The sequence below is a fragment of the Zonotrichia albicollis genome, chromosome 3 (genome assembly GCF_047830755.1).
Source record: "Zonotrichia albicollis isolate bZonAlb1 chromosome 3, bZonAlb1.hap1, whole genome shotgun sequence".
NCBI lineage: Eukaryota > Metazoa > Chordata > Aves > Passeriformes > Passerellidae > Zonotrichia > Zonotrichia albicollis.
In genome coordinates this window covers 70315075-70339877 of record NC_133821.1, presented here as the reverse complement: position 1 = coordinate 70339877, position 24803 = coordinate 70315075, and the positions used below count along the sequence as shown (strand labels likewise).

At 37.4% G+C, this 24803-nt stretch overlaps 1 protein-coding gene across 1 annotated transcript in view; it reads left to right on the top strand.

The window, feature by feature from the left end:
- ENPP3 (ectonucleotide pyrophosphatase/phosphodiesterase 3) overlaps positions 1 to 9109 on the top strand; it is a 36147-nt gene extending 27038 nt beyond the window's left edge. Inside the window, exons 21-25 of the mRNA XM_074537804.1 lie at positions 3048 to 3183; positions 3698 to 3775; positions 5171 to 5303; positions 6832 to 6988; positions 8524 to 9109. Coding sequence (XP_074393905.1) covers positions 3048 to 3183; positions 3698 to 3775; positions 5171 to 5303; positions 6832 to 6988; positions 8524 to 8697 — 678 coding nt within the window. The 3' untranslated portion in view covers positions 8698 to 9109. The remainder of the gene's footprint in view (positions 1 to 3047; positions 3184 to 3697; positions 3776 to 5170; positions 5304 to 6831; positions 6989 to 8523) is intronic.
- The last annotated feature ends 15694 nt before the right edge of the window (positions 9110 to 24803 follow it).

The following is a 24803-nucleotide window of genomic DNA, read 5'->3' as shown; positions in this document are numbered from 1 at the left end:
ATTCAACTCTACAAGACAGTTTGCACTAGTGCATATGTGTTCTTTGCTCTCTGTTACGTGATATGATTTCTGAAAAATGTAATTATAGTTGAATGAACCTCTGAGTGTTCAAGGATATGCGGATCCAGAATAAATTGTTTGAGTTTTCAGGGTCAGTAAACTAATGGACATTCATGGGCTTACTTGTCCTCATAATTTGACCCTTTTTCTAAGTTGCCTTGAGGAAGTAGTTTCTATATTGAATCTTCTGTCTGAAGAGGACTGTTATTGATGTCTATGTGATTTCTTATTTCAGCAGTACAAATATGAACAAATTATTTTAATCAAATGTATGCTGCTAAAATGATAGCATTTCAGAAAGTTTCACTACATGCTTTCTACCGATTCTTGTACCTTGGGTGAAGTATCATGAATCCAATCCTAAGAAGGCTAAAAGTCATTTAAACAAATGTCCATTTCAACAAGAACTGTTTATACTTCATATTTGAAGATCTGCCCTTAAACCTTTCAGTGAAAGTGCATTACCCAATTGAAAACTAGTAAATTGTGGACATATTTTTTGTCTGATTTTGCTTTAAAAAGATTGAAAAGTCCCATCAGAGCTGCAGTCTTCTAAATATTGATCTTTAAAAAAGCTCAAAAACCCAAATAACTTTCCAGATGTTTTCCTTTTTTTGAAAAACAATTTCTCAGTTAGCAAAGAATCATAGAAGTTTAAAGGGTTGAAATGGACCTTAATTTAATTCCAATCCAGCCCTGCCATGGACAGGGACATCTCCCACTAGACCACATTGCTCAAGGCCTTATCCAATCTGGCTTTGAACAGTGCCAGGGTTGGGACATCCACAACCTCCCCTGGCAACTTCTTCCAGTGTCTCACAACCCTCATGTGAAAAAAATTCTTCCTAATATCTAACCTAAATTTCCCCTCTTTCAATTTGTACCCATTGCTCCTTGTCTTATCACTACAGTTCTTGACCAAGGGTCCCTCTCTGGCTTTCCTGTAGGTCCCCTACAGACACTGGAAGTGTATAAAGAAAGTTACTGCTCAACTTAACATCTAAATTAAGAGAAATACATATTTTGCAGGAGTATCTTAGAGCAGTTTATGCAACATTGTGGGAAGCAGTGAATGAGACTGAAGTATTGGAGGATATAGGTCACAGCAGAGTCCAATGCAGTGATGTATGTTTTCTATAGGAAGAATAGGAAATCATAAATTCCATCTGTAATAGTGTCAGAGGCACAACAGTGAAAGGCTCTGAGTGTAAGAGCTCATGCACTGACTTACCTTGCACAGTAAGCTGACATTATGATTTTTTATTACATGTGCTAATCGAGAGGAATAGGCTTTGTCATTTATAACAACTGTGGAAGGACAGAGAGATAGAGCTAATGCCTTTGACAGTAAGGTTTGGCTGCAATACTTGGGAATGACAGAAAGTTGCCCTTTCTACAGAATTTTTATTGCACCCTGGGTTAATTTTGTTTGGATGCAGCCTGCGCAATGCTTTACACAATTTGTAGGTTGAGGTATATCTCATCATTATGTAGCTATAAAGAAGTGCTTAAATATTAAACTAGGTAATGCAGGCTGAGCTTTTGTGTGATTTGGGAGTTTTGAAACTGGTTGAATAACATGCACTTGCAGATCTTGAATAAAAGATGTCAGCATTTTGGTTACTTATTATTCTCAGGAATAAGGAAATTTAAGATTGAAGGGCATTAGTTTTCTCGAGGCTTTATACTCATCTTCCAGAGAGGAAGGCACATTTTCTTGCAAAAAGACAAACACACCTGAAGGGGGCTGCATTTGACATAGGAGACCACAGCAGATGCTCAAATTCTGTTATGTAATGCAAATAACTCTTGCTTCTTGACATTAATTACTGGCTCATCAAAAAGTAATAAATGGCATCAAAAAGGACAATTCATGATGTGATAGCCACAGCCAATTTTTAGTTTTAACTGCTTTCTTCAGGAGACATTATGGTTCTTTGACCTGAAATAGAAAGAGCCAAATTGGTAATGAATGATTTTTTGTTTTTTGCTTGTTCGGTTAGGTTTTTTTGACACATGATCTCCTCAGGAGTCAAAGGAAGACTTTTGTCTTTTACATTTCATTCCATGTGGTTATATATGTTTTCCATTAATATGCAACCTGACCATAACACGGCATCTACTTGAATTCTGATAGAAGTAACTAAAGAAATTAAATCAAGGAGTAAAAAGAGGCACAAGAAGAAGAACATTACAGTTCTTTTTTTTTTGCTTAGTTTTAATTGATCAAAACAAACAATGTACTGAAAATTAAATTAGACATTTATCTTCTATTTATAAAGGTACAATGCAAAATATATTCCAGTCTTACCAAAATGAAAATAAGTTACAGGTAATGTAGGATGAAAAAAAGAGTTAAACGCAAAAAACAATATTCAGATGATCTAATGTTATTGTAAAATTATGAAAAAGTGTGTAGAAGAGTTTATAGGAAAAAAAAAAAGTGAAGGTTATAGAAAGAATTATAGTCATCAGAATTACTTTTGGCCAGATCTTAGCATGTTAGCATATTTTGGTGAGTTACTAAAGCCAGTAAAATGTTCCAAATTTACTGCGGATTTCTTTATCTGTAACTCTTCAGCAGCACAAATTCTTATGGAGACTGCATCCTCAGATGCCAAGATGAGGTGATAGTGTCATTTTTATCTACTAGCTGCTTTCCAGGAGGATGTGACATCCAGTTTGTGTTTCCAGAAATATGTAAAAGTGACAAATGAGTCAAATGTGAAATCTGTTTTTGCCTAAGGTGTAACCTTATTTTGCTCCTACACTTTTACACGGTGCATACGGATTTCCCTGAATTACCTAAAAACAGGAGTAGAAGAAAAACACTACCCAGAAAACATTAGTGTCCATTACTTGCATTGACCTGATTCACTATGAAAACAGGAGAAGATTCAATGAAGTCCATTCTAGAAAGTAAAACCATACAAAGCATTGGCTTAGCCACAGCCGTGGGTGTAAGATTTTTTTTTTCTTTTTCACAGGAAAACACATCTCCTCTTCCTCCCACTGTTTCAGACTGTCTGCGGCCTGATGTTAGAATCCCTGCTGCTTGGAGCCAAAATTGTTCTGACTACCCAGAAGGGCTGACCTTGACCCACAATTTCCTCTATCCTCCCAGTGAGCATGGTTCTTTTTATAGAGACCTTAGAAAGTCTTAATCAGCTGGATGTGGGTTTATGTTTAAACATATACCCAAACACCAAAACAAACTTCTTTAGATCAGCATGTTGGGCAGAAAAAGGTTTCCAGTGTTTGCAGACTGACCAAAAGTAGGGCAGCTGCTACTTGTATCTAAATATTTTTGGTTTAGAATAGTTACGTTTTTTTTTCTTTAAAACATGGAACAACTTGAATGTGATGAAAACTGGTTGGAATGATGTAAAGGGTTGGAAGGAAAGGCTGTCCCTCTTCCTCTGCATAAATATTCATTTCCTATTTTCAGATTTGGTAATTATTATTTATTGAGTAGATTTCTTGAACAAATTTGGAGATATGTTTGCAATAGGATCATACACTCATGCTCAAATGTAACATGTAATTGAACTATATGTACCTACAATTTATAGTGACATATGAATCAATTGGTCTTTGTATAGTATTCCATTCACTTATATTTTGGTCTTTTATATAGACTACAATTCATCTGCTCTTGAACAGTATGATGCCTTACTCACCAGCAATATTGTTCCCATGTATAAAGCTTTCAAAGGTAGGTTGCAAAATTTTGATTAATTATGATTAATTTTCTGTAATTATTGCTCTTGATTTGATAAAGCTATCACAAAATTTGAAAACATTAATGCATGGCCTGCTGTATATCCAGATGTTGTGAAAATATCCTTAAAACATTTTAAGAGTAGATGTTTGAAAATTTATAGCACAATTATATGGGAGTTGTTTCTTTGTGTAGTCTTATCTGATTTCTGCTTATCTCTGCTTACCTGTTTGAGTTTGCTCTTCATCTCCTCTGTGCTATTCTAACATGAAATGTTAGCTATGAAACTCTCGTAAAAATATCCCTTGGGAAAATGCTCAAGTTGAATGCAAATGCCAATTCTTTTTTCAAAATCTGAAGAGAAAACCCCAACAATATTAATCTTGCAACACTATTTCTATAATAGATGTTTTTATTATGCAATAATAAGATGTCTTCCCATCCAGCCTGACTCGCATTTGTTTGTAATCATTGATAAGAAATTTTCTATAACTGCTTATGATCCTGTTTTACTCTTAGGCCTAGGCTAATTTTCTTAGAAAATGCATAAAAAGAGGAATTGTGTAAGGAAAAAGTTGGAAAAAACCCGATTATGTAAATACCTTTCTAATACATTCAGACCTCAATTATTCGTTCACTCATTAAAAACCAGAGATCCAGAAGACCTAAGTGTTCTTAATCTTCCAAATAAATCAGACCTCAAGTATTCATTCACTCGTATTAAAAACCAGAGATCCAGAAGACCTAAGTGTTTTTAATCTTCCAAATAAATCACAGACTGTGAAAAATCTAATTTTTCAAGGAAAACAACAAGAAGGTTCTATAGACCATAAGCAACAGCTAAATCAATAGGAGATTCCCTCAATGCCCCAAATCCATCAGGTTTTTTTTGCCATGCCAGTCGTAAATATTTGAATAATGTCACTATTTTATATCCTATGAATTGCATTTTCTTGATTGGTGTCTGTGAAATAAGCCAAATTGTCTAGTCATGAGTTCTAGACAGTTAAACTAACACTCAGGTGGTGAGTATTCCTCTCACTAAATCATTATGACAGTTCCTGCTATTTGTTACTGATCAGGCACATCAGCCAGAAATTAGTGACCTCTCAGCTGTAGGTTTGTAGCTTCAGCTTTAGATCAAATCAAAGATAGATACACTTTAGATACACTCCTTGATATGTATATATATCACTTTAGATACTCACCTTGCTATGGCAAGTGGGAGTATGTCCCTTCAGATTAAATCCAAATTTTGTGTAACAAAGAGTTTAGTTCTGAACTTTTTAAAATTAATATTCAGTGAAAACACAAATACACTATTTTTCTTCAGTGGTGAAATTACTTTAAATTTATATTAATTTTGCTTTTATTTTTTTTTTATGACAGACATATGGGACTATTTCCATAATGTGCTTCTTCAGAAATATGCTAGAGAAAGAAATGGGGTAAATGTTATCAGTGGACCAGTGTTTGATTACAATTATGATGGCCATTTTGATAGCCCTGATGAAATTAAGCAGTAAGTACATGGAAAAGCCAGAAGTCAAGTTCTATATGATTTCAACTGTGTTTCCACACAAAAACCACCTATTATTTAAAAAGACTAAGAAACAAGTATCATGGAGAATGCAGTATTCTCTTTATAATCCTACATATACTATTACTCATACAAGAGGAAGTGCTCTTGCAAACAGATACAGTCCCATGGAAGTTGAAGTAAAGAGTAAAAAAGCTGTGTAGTTACATGTGTATCTCTATATACATGCACAGGTACAGAGCAGTAATTAGTCTGCAGTCATTAGTTTCCCAAGATGATGCCTAGATTTTAGATTTTGGGCCTCTGCATCAGAAATGCTGGGAGAATATGACTTTTAAACAGGCAGAAGACATGCTTAAGCATGATTTTCTCACTTTGATGTTGTGCTCACTCACCTGCTTGTTGTTTCTTCCTATTGTCTCAAACTGATGTATTTCATCAAAGGTCAGATTTGTGTGTTTGCCGTCACTGAATCACATAACTGGAAATGCAAAATGTAACATTCCTGAGAGGTAACTTTGCATAAGTATGGCTCACACAGCTTACTGCAACACCTGACATGTTTACACATAAATTATAGAGACCAATTATTTATGTCAGTGAATAAGGATACAGGGAAATAAAAACAGAATTAGGAAAACTTAGATTAAGGAAAATACCTTCTGAGACTAAGAGCATTTATGGAGGAGAAAGGTGCTGGGAAATCAGCACAGCTGAATCTATCACTGGAGATGTTTTACTCAGGCTAGACTTGACCACATCTGATAAAAATGGTTTGAGAATGGGAAAATCAGCCTGCCATGTAGTAGGAGGGTGGAAGGGAGGAGGGACTACAACTTCCTTCCAAGCAAAATGCTGTAATACCCAGCTGACCACATAATGCTGCCTCCAGTTTGGAATAAGCGTGTTTTAGTCAGCATGGTTAGACAGTCATACAAAGAAGTATAATAATTTCAGTGATAGGGTTTTGTTCAACAAAAAAGCCTGGGAAACATTCAGCTCTTTATACACAAGAATGACCATGTTTGCAGAATAGTCAGAAAAGAGCAGCAAAGGCATGTTCAACCGAGTATCCCTAAGCTGACTTCTACAGCACACAGCCACAAATCACTGTTCTGGCATTTCTCAATGGCAAGGAGTCAGAAGTTGATTTTCTCATCGCTCTCCTCCAATTCACATGGTTGAAATTCCTCATATAATGAAGGGCAAATATGATGCTCTATTGTGACTCTTCCAGACTCTGGCAAAATAGAGTGTTGACCACATTAAACAGTCCTGGTTCAGTGGGACTGTTTGTAGCACACAAAGTAATCCATGTGTATTTGGATGTTCATAAAATAAATGGCCAGGTTGTGTACCCCATCAGGTATTTTTTTCAATTACAAAAGAAATTTAAGTCATATAGGATTGAAAGATATATATTGAGATAAATTCTATAAATTTCTAATTGTATCAGTGGTGTTAACACTTGATATCTCAAGAAATGCCTTACCTAATGTTTGTTTTGTAGGTATGTAAACAATACAAAAATCCCTGTCCCAACCCATTACTATGTGATTCTGACAAGCTGCAACAACACATCCAATACTCCACTGAACTGTTCAGGGTCCTTGGATGCTTTGTCTTTTATCATTCCTCATCGACCTGACAACTCTGAAAGCTGTGCTGTAAGTATAGTTCCATGTTCCTGTGTGCCGATGAACTTTGGGAACTGATTATTCCCATTGGAATTTAGTCATCCAGAGAACCTTTATCAGTCTGTAGAATTAACTCATTCCCCATTAGCAGGGAGTGAGCTGTGAGTTAAAGCAATCATCAGAAGGGCAAGGAGCTCCAGGAGAGGTAGCTGGAAATGAATGAGCTGATAGGAAGCAAGGTAGAAGAAAGGGAGGTAAGATAAGAGGACTGGGAAATGCTGTCACCTGAGAAGGGCTGAGAACAGCAGCACAGGCAACAGGGAGATGAGATATCTTTATGGAAGACTGCAGGATAAACTTACTTCACTTAATAGAAAATTCCTTCAGTTGCTTATTCCACCCCTATGAGAAATTAGACAGCAGGCATTTGGATGGATGGTCCTGCAGTTAAAATTTGTACTTGAATTAAATGAAATCTCTGTTTACTGCTAACAGTAGGAATCTTATGCCTTGTAGGAAACAAAATACTTTATCTGAGTGTAATATGTATTGTTGAGGCAGCTGAGTGCCTATTCCACAAACTCTGGGTTGCAGAAGGTTTCTAAACTCAGCGAATATAAATATAAATATAAATATAAATATAAATATAAATATAAATATAAATATAAATATAAATATTGCACAAGTACAGCTGCACAGACTTGAACTGATCTTCACAGAAAGTTTTTAGTTTATTTATAACTTTGAACTCATAACTCCAGACAGATGCAAGCTTGCTCTACTTGGAAACAACTTCTGTTTGTAGTGTGGATAATCCATAACACCATTTGTAGTGTGGATAATCCACAACTTCCCAGTGAGATCTTTTTAGAAGTTGAGGGTTGAGTAATTATTAGAATGAATTAGTCATTATAATTTAAAGATTGACTGCAATTTCTAAAGTTTCTAAAACCCCAAATCTCATTTTATATTCATCATGTTTGGTAGTAACATAAATTTAATGAATCATTTGCCTCAGAAGCAGATATTGTTAATGAAAAAGCAAATTACCAGCTGTTTGCAAAACAATCCTTGCAGTGAAAGAACAGAAAATAACATTTTGGATTGATTAGTGGTTGCATTTCCATTGTTTTCCCTGTCTAACCAGCAACTATTCTTGCTGTCCATCAGTCGAGACTGAGCTGCTGTAAGGACTTTTTGTGAGTTGTCAGGTGCCTGTTGCTTGACTGGCCTGAGCAGTTCAGCTAAGTTGTGCTGTAACTAAAACTGTCCTTACGTGTGTGTTTGAAATGCGGCTCATGCATTTTGTACTTAAAAGTCACAATTGCCATGTCCGCACAATTCTTCTTGCCTGTCACTGTGGAAGTGGAGAGGTGGGCAGAAGAGACATCTGCTTGATTCTGTTTACGTGAGATCCCTAAAAGCAAGGCTGTAAAGATGTCTTGGAGAGCCTGGGGGCTTTTAGTCTGTCAGAGCAGGTCAAACACTGGCAATTGCCTAACACTGCCACCAAACAACAGAGGGCCTTTTATGTGTTTGAACACTGCTCTTGCTTGTTTTGACAGGAAAATAAGACACTTTCCGAATGGGTTGAAGAAAGAGTTCAGGCTCACTCTGCACGTGTTCGGGATGTGGAGTTGCTATCTGGGCTTGACTTTTACCAGGAAAGAAATGAATCTGTCTCTGAGATCTTGAGGCTAAAGACATTTTTGCCAATATTTGAGACTGAAAGTATCTGATGATCATTGGAAAAGGGGACAGTGCTTGGAAGAAAGAAAATTTCAGTGATTTCACTTATTTCCGTGCTTAAGTATGTGGGAGTATTTTTCAAATTTGTGTTTTCCAGTCAAGTGTTCTCTGCCAATTAAATTTGAATAAAAATGATGCATAAAATTTTCTAAAGTGAATTAAATCATCATTGTTGAGCCAGGCTTTCAATATACAGTATATATTTTTATTATGTAAAAACTAATATATTATATTACTCTAAAATACATGAAATATTAGATGTGATATTATATATATAATAATAGTAGTAGTAATGATTGAAAAAAATGAAAAAGGAACATATTTTATACTACAGAGACATCAGAACTGTAAATTGTATATAAAATATTTCTACAATGGAGTTGAAAAATAAAACATTTTGAGAGAAGTGTCTATGTTTTTCCCTTGTGTTTATCAAAGAGGTAATGGTTCTCTAACACAAGCACATCCTGAAATATTCTGAATTTCTCTTTCTCACCTATTAATTCCTATGGAAACATATTCTGACTCACAAAAAGTTTGTATACAGTGCAAGTGATCATCACTTGTGTTAATTAATTATGCTAGTAACAAGTGAAGTGAATGAGCTATATTCTTGTACCCTTCAGAAATCTTAAAATATTCTGAACATGAAGAGATGAAAGAAATGCTCTACACAGAAGAATTTTGTCTTGATATTTACCTGTGTTTGCAATGGTTTCCAAATGCCTGGTGATAACAAAATGTTTGTGTCTATTTTTAAATAGTTAAATTTGAGATTAGAGGCAAAATTAGTAATAACATTCAAAACAGATAGAGACTTTGTAGACAGATACTTTGTAACACTGTGATCTACACAAATAATTACTGAGGACAGGTAAGTAGGACAAGACAATGGAAATTTCCAGATTATGCTAATAAAAAAATGTCACCTATAATAGAGTGTGAGTGAACTACTCCACTACAAATATTGCTAAGTGCATTTATGAAAAACAGCAGAAAATTGATCATTTGATTTATATGCACAGTGGGGGCATTTTAAAGAAACATGTTAAAGTGTGTTTCAATCTATAAAACTAACTGTGGACTGAAGGAGCTATGTCTCCTTAAAGAATTAAACTTTAAACTTCCAAACTTTTCAGCACAAAGAATCCAGACCCCCCACAGGATGCTACATTTCCCAAAGTCCTCAAGATAATCAGTGTATGCCCACACACCAGACAGAGTTTAGCAATATTGATCTTAAAATCATGATGTGGGACCAAGCTGAACATAAAGATTTTTATCTCAGTGAAACCATTACACCATCATGGAGTTGCAGTTCACTACCCTACAATGTTTTGACATCTTAAGTCTGCCTAAATCAGAGACTTCTGCTAAACTGCCCCAATTAAGAACATGACTGTTTTTTCACTTTGTGGTAAATCAGACCCTAACTCAAGTAAAAATATCTACACTCACAGTAGAAGAGTGGGACAAAAGAATAGTGACTAAATGTATAAAATAGATATGGGTTATTTTACTCTGAAATGCTGAGAAATTCAAAAGTTAAAGTAACAACAAATAGTAACCACAAAATAAACACATAATATTTAATTTAAAAACATAATCCTCCTTTGTTAATCATTCTGCTTTGTCCTGAGATTTAGGAAATTATGCTGTTTCTGGATGTTTCAGATGTCTGTTTCCTAGGGGATGTGAGTATTGCTTTCCCAAATTGGTAAACCCTTTGTTTCTGTGTTTTTCAGCCAGTTCTGAAACTCCCAAAGCTGCAGTGGAATAGCCACAAATTAATCTGCTGACGGCAAAAGCAGATGTTGCCAAGTCTCAGCTCTTTGAGCTACCTTCCATGTGACGATTAAAAATGTAAATTCTGTAAAACATTATTTTCCATAGACCATTATTTAAGCTAAGAAAACTGAGTGCTCCTGTAGACATTGAAGATCTGAACTCTGAAGGACCTTGCTGCTTCCTTCTCTTATGCTTGGGTCATTTTAAATTTTAGAGTATTAGAACCAAATCTCTAAGCAAATATAGAAACTTGGCACTACCTATATCTAGTCTTTTCTCTGTAGCAAGGCCGAGTAATAATGAAAGAAACTAGGCAAGGGAAACAGCCCACCCTGCCCTAGAAAAGGCAGAGCAAGGATGTTTTTTTTTAGTAAGTGTTACTGTTTCCCTGACACCACACCCTGGCTCTGTGAGACTGTCACCATATAAAACAAACCTTTTTCGTTCACTTAGTATTTATTATAGAGACCATTGGCTTTTTGTCAGTACCTCCCTGAAGTAGTTTCAAAGCTGAGTGCAGACATTGAAGAGGCACAGAATACCCTTTACCTTGGACATCTTCCCATAAGTATCAATGGATATATATTGAAAGGGCTGTTTTAAAAAATTACCTCCTGCAATGTTTGTTTATAAGATGAGGGGATTTTTCATTTGCAATTGTTTGCAAGCACAGATTTTTTTCTGTCCTTACTGTGCAGTGAGGGAGCTGCTACCTCTGGGTGAAAGGCTGTCAATAGGAAGGCAAGCAAATGTATCATGACTCTGGGTCCAAAGTCTTGAGAAAAGTGGAGGCTCAGAAGTGTCCCCTTAGAGCAGCACTTGCATGTCCCACCACGATTTCCCTGGGGAGGGAGAAGTGAACACTACTGGCATGACTTTCCTTAACATAGTCTGAAAGCGTCAGGAAATACAAATCCATCCCAGACCCTGAAGCATGAACCAAAGAACGGGAGTGCCTCTAAAGGATGAAAAGTGCTGGGTGGAATTCAAATTGGTATGGTCAGAGTCCAGGACTTTGGACAGCTTTGGGTTTGACATAAACCAGACTTAAAGCAGAAATGCCAAGGACATCAATTGCTTTAATGTACATTAAGGAGAGTTGGCAACTGATGTGTCCCATAAACCAACCTGCCCACTGTCCAGGAAGATCAGCCACAGCCTACTTTGCCTGTAAAGGTTGGGAGCTTGAAGGAGAATGAGTGGTTCCTAAGACTGTCTGCAAAGAAGTGCATTTCTCCTGGTCTTACCCTGTGTGAGAGAAGCACGGGTGGGAGGAAGAGTACTTTGGCTTTCCAGAGGCTTTCCAAGGAAAGATGAAATTGCAGAGCTTTGTTTGGTGTCTAGCTTGCCTCTTATCAGCGAGTCAGATTGCTGCCTAACAGATGGAACAACTCCCTAAAGGGATGTGTGGTTTTGCACAAGATGAAGGACTTTACAGAGTGGTGTTACAAGCCAAGAAGCAGGGCACTAGTGGAGACAGTACAGACCTCTAGTGCCTGCTCAGCAATGGCAATGCCTCAAAGGTCCAATGCTAAGGTTCGAGCATTTTATATATTGCTCTGATTTTTTTGTTAGTGGCAGAATACAAGCCTGTTATTCTGTAGGCAGGATTAAAGTTTTCTTGTAGTCCTGCAGTTCAGATATGTCAGATTTTTTGTATGAGCCACTTAACACTCATCAGCACAGATAAAAACTGTGTCAGTCAACTGTAAGCATAAAGACTCAATTTGAACAACCAAAAAAAATTCCATAACAACTATGGGAACTAACAATCTTTCTGTCCTTCTCTTCATATCACATACAGGTCATAACACAGAATTCTCTCTCAAATCTCAGAAGTAACCAGCTCTCCCAGGTAAGAAGAAGGATTTACAGGGAATTGCTGAGAAAAAGTATTTTGAAAAAGAAAGTTCTGTTTGACTTTTAGGCAATCTAGTCAATGTAATTTCCTTCTATTCAGCTGCGCTGGTTTGGACTTTTTCCTCATTCCTATTTGTTGTCAGGGGAAAAGCTGATGGAATTGTGTCTAGCTACCAAAACTACATCTGTGCATACCATTTCTATAATCTCTAGAATATCCCAAAGATATCCCCATCAGCCAAGAATGCAAAATATGATTTGGAAATTATGGTAAGTTTTAATTTCTCATTATTAATTTCTCCTTCATTTTAGGCAAAAGGATGCCTTTTTTGCATATGTGAACAGATTTTTATCAAGTGGAATATTCCAAGAGTTTGTTGCCCTCCTTTCCACTCTTCCCCGAGGGGCATTGTCTGCCTCTTTTCATCAGACTAGTTAATATTCTTTTTAATTTTTTGTTCAGGTTACAGATGCTGGATATCTCCCTAGCACCATTAAGCAGTACAAATGAATCTTCAGTTACAAAGAGGAGGAAGTTCAGAAAAGAAAAGCACTCTCTGAATGCAGAAAAAACCAGAATATTGAAATTTTTTTCCTTTGTGTTTTTAAAAGCTTAACTGCAGACCCATGGGAAAGGTGAGTTCAAGCTGTTGCTTACTCTAATTCTTTCCACAGAATGAGAAATCTTGTCTCATTTCCTTTACTCAGTTATGAGTTAGATCACATTTTATGTGGTATGCAACTCAATCTTATGAATAGTACAAGGTTTTGGAAACAGTTTAGCTACATAGGCTGAGGAAACACATAGGTTCATATTCGTTCCACTAAATTTTTATTGTTTCCGAAAATTTTAATTTGTGAACATTTCCAACAATTTTCAGGTGCTGTTCAGTGTATCAAACTTGTTCTTTGGCAGCAAACTTCTTCTTGGTGGTTGGGCAGCAAATAATTCCCTGCAATCTTGACTCCTAAAGGTAGTGTCAGACAGAGTGACAGCAAACAGGATGCTGTCTGATGGGAAGGGCGATGGCAGGGAGGCAAGTCTCTAAAAGGACCAGTAATTTCCTAATTTCCTTCGGAAAATATGGGCTGTGGTGGGCACAAGGACTGGTCAGTGACTTCTCTTTGTAGTTGACCTACAATATTGGGTAGAAGAAGAAACCACCCCTCCTGAGTTTTTTTGTGTGGCGAGTTACTGCCTGTGTCTAATGTCTGACATCTTTTCCATGGTTCCTGCTCATCATTTTTCTTGCTCTAATGTGTGTCTTTGTCTCATCCCAGCCCCAGTTGTGTTTCTCCCAATCACCTGTGTCTCAGTGTGATCTTTGTCTCATCCAGCTGTTAGCACTTGCAAGGAAAGAAGTCTCAACTCCTTTCTCCAACTTGGCCCATAGCATATGGCTCATGTGCCAACCAGGCAAACCAACTTCCTAAACCAATTATTTGGAATAAAGCCAGTATGAGAACTAATTTCATGCTCAGTCTTTGGGACTGGCATCACTGCTACCCATGCTTTCTTGGACCAGAAATCATACTCTTTCTGCAACTCAGGATTTTCAGAAAGCTAAGTGATGAAATTAGTCATTAAAATCACAGTTTTTGACAAAGGAGTAGAGTGAGCTATGGGAAACCCATAAATAAGCATTTTCCATTGCAAAAAACTTTAACATTTTATGATAACTTGCATAACATCATAACTGTTCTCTGAGGTACAGATTTAATTTAATGTGCTTGTATAAACACCCTTAGATAGAAAATTTCTGTTGGTCTGAATGACTTGTGTTTGAGAACTTCTAAGTAAACACAATTGCATAAGAAATGCTGCAAAGCTGTATGTTACAGAAGTTTATTTATTTTTATTTTAATGTCTTCCTCACAAGCAAATGCTTAAGAGAAATAATCCAGCAGAAATGTTGTCAGTGTCACTGCCAATGGTTCTATCCATTATTAAAAGCTACCAAAAATTACCAAAAAAATGCATAAAAGCAATGTGAAATCTTTATATAGAAAAAAATACAATAAAATATTTTCGTATCTCGCATAATAAGCAGCATATATTTCAAAGCAGCAGGGAGAAATTGCTACCTGCTGTTAGTGCAATTAGGGAAAGTTCCCTATTTCCCAGCTATGAATAACCTAACACTACCATGGGCATAATGCTGCAATATTACTTGACAAATTTTTGACAAAGGTGCAAAAAATGGCACCTTTTGAAACAAATTGATACATGACATAAAATCAAGAGGAATTCTGAATAATTCAGGAACTTTATGAAACCCATGGTTAGAGAGATTATATTTTTTCATAGGAATTGATTTTCTATTTTCTCTTACATGTTTCTCTACTGTGATTAATGCAGAACAACTTCACTGTAAAATAGAACTGAACAAAGTTTGTTCTGGCTGAAGCTTCTTCTTATGAATCACTGAATCCACAGTCTATTTCTTGTCCAACCAAGCTGCACAGCTATTCTGGACAACTATATGGGATAATGACATATGGGACATGACACATCAGTGTCCTGTTTATGCTCAAGGTTTTTCCTGTGTGGCATCTTGGTTTGTGTACTGAGGTTTGAGGTTAAACTGAAGAAAACTGTGATTTCCTCCTTGTCTCTGATAATCCATATGCTTTTTAACTACTCAGTGTCCTTTTTGAGCTACTGTCAGCTTGTACTTATTACTTTGAATGTAAATGAGGTGTTCCACGTGTATTGGTGTTTATACGGCCACGGGGGCTTGGCTGCACTGAGGAGCTGTGGTGATGCCCTAATGGCCAAGTAGGGGAGAGGAAATAAAGAATGGCATATTTGTTTATCAATATTAATTCTGAATGGTTTCACATGTAGCTACTTATGGGTTTGGCCAACTCAGACCAGGGGGCACAAAGATTGTGTGTAGGTCTGGGATGACCATCACTGGTCATCTGGTTCCAGTAACATGGTCTCAATCATCCTGAAGCCTGTACAGAGTGCACACAGGGCTTCAGGAAGCTCTTATGTAACAGAAAACTTGGTTCAGCTTGAAAAAGGGTGTGATTGCCATTGGTGAAAACCTCCTGTCCCAGATTGCCAGTAGCCAAACAGCTTGACAAACAGTGATCCACATGGCTTTCAGCGGTGGCTGTTGGAGGTAGAAACAGAGTAGAGCTCATGCAAGGCTGGAAAATACATGCTGATTACACATTTTTGCTGTTTTTTAGTACAAGAAAGAGACTTCAAAATGTAAGGAAGCCCTGTAATTCCATTTAGGCGTGAGGTGACTTCATTTTGAAGCAAAAGCAAAGGAAGGCTCTGATATCACATGGAAAATTAAGTCCCTATATGCTTACCTGCTTTAATCTCTTCACAAACAACAAGAGATTTTAAAACTTTTTCTTGCTTAGCAAAGCAAACCCAGAACCTGAGAGGAGGTTAACTACTCTTTCTAGTACTGCTAGAAGTGATAACAGTGATGAACAGCAGAGAAAGAAAGAAAAGAAAAAGAGTAGTTTATAATATAGAAAAATGTTAGCACCAAATAATAATGACACATAAATTTGCTAGTTGTAGATTCCAGCTGGAAATCAGAAGACAGATTCTCACCAGTAGGCTTCTGGAGCAGCTATTCTATGAAAATTGCAAGGGATGAAGAAAAACACTTTAAAGTAAAGAGCTTGGTCAGCCTCTGAATCAGCCTGAATTACACAGTCACCCACGATAGCAAGCAACTGCATCAATGACTCACTTGGGCCTGTGCTCTTTCCCTCAGTGAATAATGATTAAGTGAAAGAAAAAAAAGCATTTTTACTTTAGGAAGATAATGCAAGACCTGTTTGATTGAGACAGTGATTAACAATGTTTAACAGATTAATTAACACCTCAAGTCCTTGCCAACCAGTAACTTGAGAAACTTGCCCTGGTTTACCGCAATTTAAATAAAAAGCATCTGTGTGGCCAGGATTTGAATGAGCACTGCTGGTACTGCCATTTTATCAGTCCTAGCTCATGCTCTGCTTTGGTCACTTGTGAATCATATTCCTGAACATGTGGATAGGAAAACCGTATTCCCTACTTGCTTTACTTCCAGCTGTGTTTGTGAGGTTGGGAAGAATGACAGGAGATGTCATGCTGGGCCAGAAAATATCTGTACAAAGTGCTTTTGACTAGCTAGGAGGAAAAGGGCACGGATAGAGTTGGTCAGAAAAAGCTTAAAGAAATTTATTGGGTTTTGGTGGTTTTTTTGGTGTTGGCTTTTTTTCTTTCTTCTTTTCTTTTCTTTTTTTTTTTTCTTTTTTTTTTTAATGAATTAGTCAGATCCATGAAATTAAACAATTTTGCAGAGTCTGATTTTGCTTTCAGTGGTGTCCCAATACAGCAGTGTCAGCCAGACAATTTTCAGAACAAGGTTAGATGCCAACACATCATCTCCATGACTTTTTCTTTCAGGCTTCTCCAGAGCTGAAAAACAACCCGAAGTCACTGAATCCCGGCTGAAAGCCATATTGCTCCACGGCCTGCTGAGGTGACAAAATCCAGAGCTGGAGCAGCTTGCAGGCATGAACTTGATGCCAGATTTTGTGCAGCTTGAGTCTTAATAGCCAACCTGCTACTTTTTTTGTTGTTTTTCTGTCTGATGGGTCCCCACACCTGAAAGACAGCTCTGACCTGGTGCAGGGTGTGAGAGGTTTTGAAGTCCTAAAAATTCCCTGAGGGCAGGAAATTTTTTCCAGTGTAGCATTTCTGCCATGACTCTCCTCTTCAGCACATCCAAAACTCATGCTGTTGTCCTTGCCAAAATCCTATTCCAACTCCTCATAAGAAAACGATCTATGAATTTTTGTTGGAACATATACAGAGACTGGGCAAGGCCGCCTGGCTAAAAGGACAGCAGGCACATGATGGAGGATGTGGTCTGCTCAGAAACTTTCATGTCAGAGAAGCTGCCTTGCAGGTCATTTCTATTTATATCTACTGCGAGCACTCAGAAGATAGAGAACAACTTCAGGAGCCCATAGGCAATTGAACATATTAAACATCCCAGAAGTGAGATATGATGACTGAGTGATTATAAGGTGACTGTCCTAATAGCTTGGTCCCTATACCTTTTGTTATTTTGGATGCAGGTTGCAGCAGTTCATCAATGTTTATCAGTATCATTGTTTGACTTGTGACAGAAAACTACTTAACTGTTATCCTAGGATGCTTGACCTGCCTATTTTATCATTTGCAGAGTTCCAGAGTAGTTGAAAAAAATATTCTACCTTTCTGTCCACCTTTCATTTATCTAGGGGATATCCAATGCATAAGATAAACACCAATTGCTGATATAGAGCCTCAGAATAAAGATCAGAGGCAAATTTTTTTACAGGCTTGAGCTGATGCATAAGGTATACCATAAGGGGAAGAATGACTAGATTTACTGCCTTGTAGCTTTTAACATTAAAAATGCTGGTCCAAATTATTTTCATGTAAACCATGCAAGGATTCAGTATTTATGTAGTTCACAGGCCCCAATAAATGCTCACTTGTCTCTGTTCCACATATAAAACTTGTAAAAAGATTGGTGTGTGGCATGTACTTTGAGGCTTTAAGCTGACATACAGAAGGAAGTATAGTAATATCTTCCTTGCTTCCTCAAAATTCATTCCATTAATATCTATCTTCCAATAGTTAGTGGGAAATTGAAAAATAAAAATACTTGCTACCATGTAGGCTTTTGTAAACAAAGTACAGGTTAGATGGAGTACAAGGGCAACAGCACTGCTGGAACTGATCATTATTGTTTGGGATTCATCCCACCTTATTACCTGGTGCCACCTGCTTAGATCTCTTTTGAAACTGGTGGTTGTGAGAGGACAACAGGTCACAGTGGGAACTCCAGGTGCTGGTCTTGTGTGAGTCAGTCTCCTTATCAGGTCAGTCTTCCTGATTGATCTCAGGTTGTTGAGTTGGATTTCCTCCTGAGAGACATGGAAAGTGAGAGGTGTTGGGCTCCTGTACTATATATTGTGCTAGCAAAGAGGGCTGCAACAAAAGCCAGAGGAAATGTCTCTGTGAGGTATCATGCAAAAAAACTATGACTTCTTGTCTGCATGGAGAAATTGTCTGTGTTGTTTCTGTGAAAAAGTCTGCATTTACTGAATCCTCTTAGACACTCCCATTGCTCTCTAAGAATGCCAGGAAGAACATGGAGCTGTGCCCACAGTTTTTCTTGTTTCATAATTCTTTGTACATGAGCTGAAAGCCCATGGGGCATGGTGGATTGCTAAACCAGAAGAATATGGGCAATGACTTCTGACTCTCAATTAAAGCACATTGTTACTTCATCTTAAGGAACTGGTTGACCTATCCCTCTTCTCCATGGAGAGCAATGAAAAATATATTCTTGACCTCTTTCTAAATAGGCTAAATTAAAACCAGATTTTGAAGTTCAAGATATAAATTCTTGTCTAGCTCTTTCTTGAGCAGTTCTAACTGTGTTACAGGGCATCTTACATGAGCCAACTTGCTGCCAGTGAGCGCTGCTGTGATTATCAACACTAAACATTTCTAATGGGGTAACTAACAGGGGAATGCCTTAGCACAAGTGATGAGCCATGTTCAAAATGCCAGCAGTCACCACTGTTGGTATGCTTTCTCTGCAAATTATTCTGCAGTTCAGAAGATAAGAGTAACTTTCAGGGTAACTACACTCAATAGCCCCACAGTTAATTTACACCCTGAAAGAGTTACAGAAAGATGCCTTCCAAAGATGAGCAACTCTTCTGAGACAAACTGATTTACCAAGAACTAGTAAACTATGTTTTTAATGTATCTGGTATGTAGAGCTCTTGGAACTTTCCATGAAAAAGGAACCCCAGATAAAAATAAACATTAACTAAAAACACACCATGTTTCTTTTTGGGGTGAGGATAAAATGACTTTTAGACACCACTAACATCCTGGTTGAGTCAATTCAACCTCCCTAAAGTCAAATACATAGTTTGGTTTCGTTGAACATGTTAGTTTTTAAACACTGACAGTCTTAAGAAACCCTACAAAAGCTGATGATAAAATCAGTTTGGTTTTTTTACTTCATATTTCCTCACAAAAACATGAAGAGAAAACTTAATGTAAAAAATTGGCTTTTAAGGTTTGCTCTGGAGGAGTTGTTTGTCAGGTAAATTTCATACATCTGCCTTTTGAGATATTTTTCCTTTTTTCCAGCTTCTAAGTCCTAGCAGGAAGAACTCATATGAGAAGGCAACATTATGTCTGCATTACCTACAGTGCATATCCTAGAGCGAGTGACGCTCAACTGAGATTTGCTCTCTCTTAAGTCATGGACTACTGAGAAACTGGGAACAAACAAGTTTCACCAAGGGAAGTAAATATGAAATGAGCAAATCTTTCTCTGACATCTCGAGATAATCTGGCTGTGGCACGTCACATGGGGGAATTACTGATTTAGTTTAATGTAGACATCTGCAAAAAAAGTTTGTTAACACACTTCACATAAATTATTTAGGAGTTTCATAAGGGATGCTTAACTCTCGTCCTCAGAATATTCATTGGCAAATTAAGCTGAAACAAAGAGTGAATTGAGTAGTGAATGGGCTCAAGAGCCTGCTGCCTGAAATAGCTAGTGCTGTCTTCAGGTCAGCAGAGGATTGGCTGCTGTGTTTATTAATGACCTGGTTTTTGTTATTCTGCATCCTGAATAGATGCAGGAGTATTGCCTTCCACTTCACCTATGGGCTACAGGAAGGTATGAAAGGAGAATAGTAGAGACTGGAAGGTTTATGTTTTTAGTATTCCTTTATACTAAATTAAATTTAGTATTCCTTTATACTAATTGTGCTGTCAGTATTGACTATGTGTCCCTTCAGGACTGGTTTAGCACAGGTTCCCTAGATGAGGTCTGTCAGCATCACCTGTAGAGTTCAGTTCTCTTTGTGACTCTTAAAAGCAGACTCAAATTCTGCTCTGAAAGCAGAGCAATGGGTTGAGTTTCAATGGCAAGAAGAATATGGGCAATGACTTCTGACTCTCAGTTAAAGCACATTTTTACTTCATCTTAAGGAATGCCCTACTCCTTGTGAACTTCTTGCCTTCTGAAGATCATGTCTGGGATACTTTGCATAGACCTCATATCAGACTTGGAAGAATGCACTTCCTGGTATTCCCCAGAGTTGGAAATAGCTGTACTTCCTGACACCTAGCTCCAGTGAATCTCTAGACAGTCTTTTAATGATGCATGGGTCAGGCATAATATGCCCAGGCCATAAGGTGGCAGGGATTCAGCAGCAGGCACCCTGCTGAGACTTCATGCAGATTCTCCAAAAATATTTATTTAAGCATGTGTTGTTCCCCTTGGTGGGGTTTATGCCTGGGACATGTCCCAGAAAATGGTTTCACTTTATAACTCTGGAGCAGCTTTGCCAGAAACAATTTTTCATCCTTCTGTACTTTTATAAATATTTCTATTATCTGCTTTTGTAAACTCAGAGGGGGCAAATAGTGGAGCCCAAAAGAAAAATGCTAAAATATTCTCCCAGAATTTCCCTGGGTATTTTTTTGTCAGGAGATCCCAAGAGGAAGCAGCTGGGTGACAAAGCAGAGTTAAAGACTGCAGGTTTGAGGGAGTACTGTGAGCTCGGGTGATGGTTATACCCACTCACACTGTTTGAAGATGGGATTGTGAACATTTTCTGTCACAAGACGATGTTCACTTGCTTGGTGGATTTTCCTGCATGTGCATCAAGTCAGAAGTAGCACAGAAGCAGAAGGGGTGAGCAAGAGGTGTGTGCCAGTGAGCATTTCAGGCATAGAGTGACTTGGAAGTCCAAGGATAAGCATTTATTTCTGACAGTTAACAACATGTAAGACTTGTATGTTAGATAATTCCCTTGGAATAATTAGTCTCCCTTAGAAAACATTATTCTAATCAGCTTTCTCAGAGATTATTAGCTCTAAAATTCATGTTTTGTTTAAAATTTATCTACAGATGTTATTCTTAAACAGTGCTTAAGCTTTCAAAAGTGTTTGCGCAGAGGATTGCTCAGGATTGCAAAACCAGCTGTCCAGTAAAGGCTGTGATGGTCAAATCTTCAGAAACATGGAGTATTTATTGCTGTCACAGTTCTGAAGGACAGAAACACCACAACTATTCAAATTACTTGGAAGCTTTATGGATGTCCTTTTTATGGAGAAGTTTTATGAAATTTGATCAAAACAAGATTTTTTCATTAGGTGTTTTGTTCTATTCAATTAGATCATCTGTTAAAATGCTTGCACACAACACACTAAAATTCAGATGGATGAGAAATAACATCCACACCACTAAAAAACAAAGATAAAACTTCCCCCTTTCTTTCCATCCAGGTACTCCCCTCTGTCCATCCACTTCTTCCTCCCTCTTCAAGATCTTTGAGTTTTATCTCTTGACTTTTCCAGCTGGCCTTAATATTATACTTTTCAAGTGTAACATTAATGTTAATATTGATGTTAATAATGTTAAATTCCCATCTTATACCTTCTTTTTTTTCCTTAAGAACACATGTTTTTTCTCTTATTATCCCAGCATGTAGTATTTTATTTTTGTGTATTGAAAATACCATATTTGAAAATTCCAGATGTTTCCTTAAATGTGCAACAAGTTCCTGGATCATTTGTTGTTTATTGAAACACCGGAAGAAACAACTTGCATTGTGAAAATCACTTTTTTTTTTCCCATGCTAATTCAGTTCAGCCTGACTTAAAGCATCATTCCAGGTATTTTTTAGAATTAAACATTTCTTCCAGAATCTTGTTTTGATGACATTTTAGTAGGATCATATGAAATAGGTTGTGTTCCAGCAGTGAAATACAAACTTGGCATTCCATGCACTTGTTTCCAGTAAAAAGGTAGTGAATGCCAATGCCTGTAAGCTGTTGAAAAGGAGACATGCAGTATCTGAATGGTAAAGCTACTGTACAGGACATAGAACTTCCTCAAATTACATTGACCTACATATTTTACATGGTGACAACAATATACTAAAATTTAAGGAGGTATTTCTTCACCAAAAGTTAGCATGCAAAATTTGATACTACAGGATGGGGTAGATCCTGAAATATGTATGTGTTCAAGAAGTGGTTAGACATGATGAAAAATTATCTCGAACAGTATTTAGCAGGAGACCTTCCCTCTGGCTCAAAAATCTTCTCAGCTGTAGGTCTTTGACCACTGTCTACACTAATTAAACAGAGCAGTTGTTGTACTTCTAGGGATGAAATAAAAGTGAATTTCAAAACTGTTTATATGACTTAGTATGAGTTTTTATGGAGCTGCTGGATGCCCATTGCTAAAATCCTTATGCATTTTTTTCAAATCTCTGCCCTCAACTGCCTACCTATTTTAAAAGCCTTTTTTCTTCCCATTCTGGTTTGTGCTGAAAATTGTTCAATTTAAAGATGTCAAAACTCAAGGAGAGGCAAGGGGATATCTAGCTTAAATTGTAAGACAACATTTAACTTGTGAAAGAACATTTAATCTTTAAATCACCCTCTAGCTGCAGTGGATGTTGTTCCTACACTATTGCTTTGCTCTGGACTCCTCCCAGATTTATAAGCGCTGCTTTTAATATTCTTACAAACACCACTGCATTAAACTTTCAGGTCTTCAAGAAACCACTCAGGTGTTTACTCCAATACTGTATTCTTCCTCCCCCCTCCTCCCCCTTTTGGGTTTTTTTTTGTGAACATTCTACAATTTTTCCACCATAGGTACTAAAGTATTCTTCCTGATAATAGGCTTGATTGTGAAAACCACTTAGATATGGTTGGCAGATTAGGTATTGAAATTGTGTTTGCTAGAGAGATTATGCTGAGAAGAGCATAAAGAATGTCTGCTTGGTTAGCATTAAAGTATGCAAGCATCTTATAGTCTGCTTCCCAACAAATCCCGCCAACATGTTGTCATCATATCAGGATTTTATAGTTTAAAGGAGTATAGGCGCATTTTTTCTAAAATCAAATAGAGACATTTTTATATAGCTTAGAGAGACAGGAAATCACTGTCAAGCAATTATTTCCTATTGCTAAAGGACTTTTCATAATTTTCTACTACTGTTGCCAGCTATCTAACAACTGTTGTCTTAACAGTTATTAAATTTCCAGTAATATATGCCAAACTAAGACTGAAAGGAGGAACAATTATGCCATTTTTCAATTATACAGGAAATATTAAGTTATCAGCTTGTTATCTAGATATTTTTTTTTATTTTGGAGACCAGCAAAACAACCAAAGAATGAGTAATTATTTGCAAAAATTATTTTCTTTCTGCACTTATTAAAAGGGGTGTGCTGGGGAGTAAAATTAACAGATTTTGAAGCAAGTAGTTATAAAGAATTAATTAATTTTTCCTGACAAAGAGGCATCTTGATGCTAAGCTCAGAATCTGAGACTTGCAACGTGTGCCTTGAAACTGTACCTTGCCCTTGTTGTCTTGGATCTCTGCTTGGTTATGTGCCATCCCTAGATGCAAACTGTTCAGTCCACACAGTTTGATATGCCCATAAATGTTATGGGATTTCTGACTTCATCTTAGGCATTACTCCCAGAAGTAATAAAAGAGTTTGGAGATACACCTCCAGTTTCATTTGTTCCTTTCACTGAGGACTTCTTGCATTTTTATAAAGTTTTAGACACATTTCAAATGCTAAATAAAACTACTCATAAGGATATTTGAGAAACTACTATAATTCCTAATTTTTCAATGATTTCCAGACTAGTTTACAATGCAACACTCACACAAGAAGAGAAGTCCTCAGAGCAGGGGCTGAGAAACAGCTTCAATTAGCTCCTATAAGGTAGAGTCCAGTGTAAGACTGAGCAGCAATGGTCATTAACAAGCCGCTTCAGACTTTCCTAGGGCTCCTGGGCTTCTTCATGGTTACAGGAATTTTGCTGCGGATTAGAGGCGATGCAACAGGAAATACTTGCCACAACCACCAACCACTGGTTCCTATTGCACTGCAAGGGTCAAGACTCAGCCAGCCAGGAGCTGATTATCCCTGGCAACCTCACAAGACGATGCTCCTCTGCCTGCAAGCTCAGTCTGTGCCCCTGGTGTGAGAGCAGCAAGGGCCTCCCAACTCTGGCTGGTGCAAGTGGATAGTCCAATCATGCAACATGGTGCAATTTACAATCCCTGTCACTAACCACAGCCCTTAAATGGGACACAGCCACCTCACACACAGGGGCTAGATGAGAGAACCTGGTGTTTGCTCAGGTCTTTCCAAAAACAGATGTTTGGCGGAGATTTTGTCGAGGTGAAAAATGCACGGAGAAAACATCACAAGCTGCGACACACAGCATCGTGGAAAACTTCCTGTGTTTACCTTTTTTCCTACTACTTAATTTATGTTTGTTTATCTTTGCTACAGCCACTAAAAGCTGAAAAGCAAATTAAAATTGATAATCTCTGATTACTCCCTTCACAGATA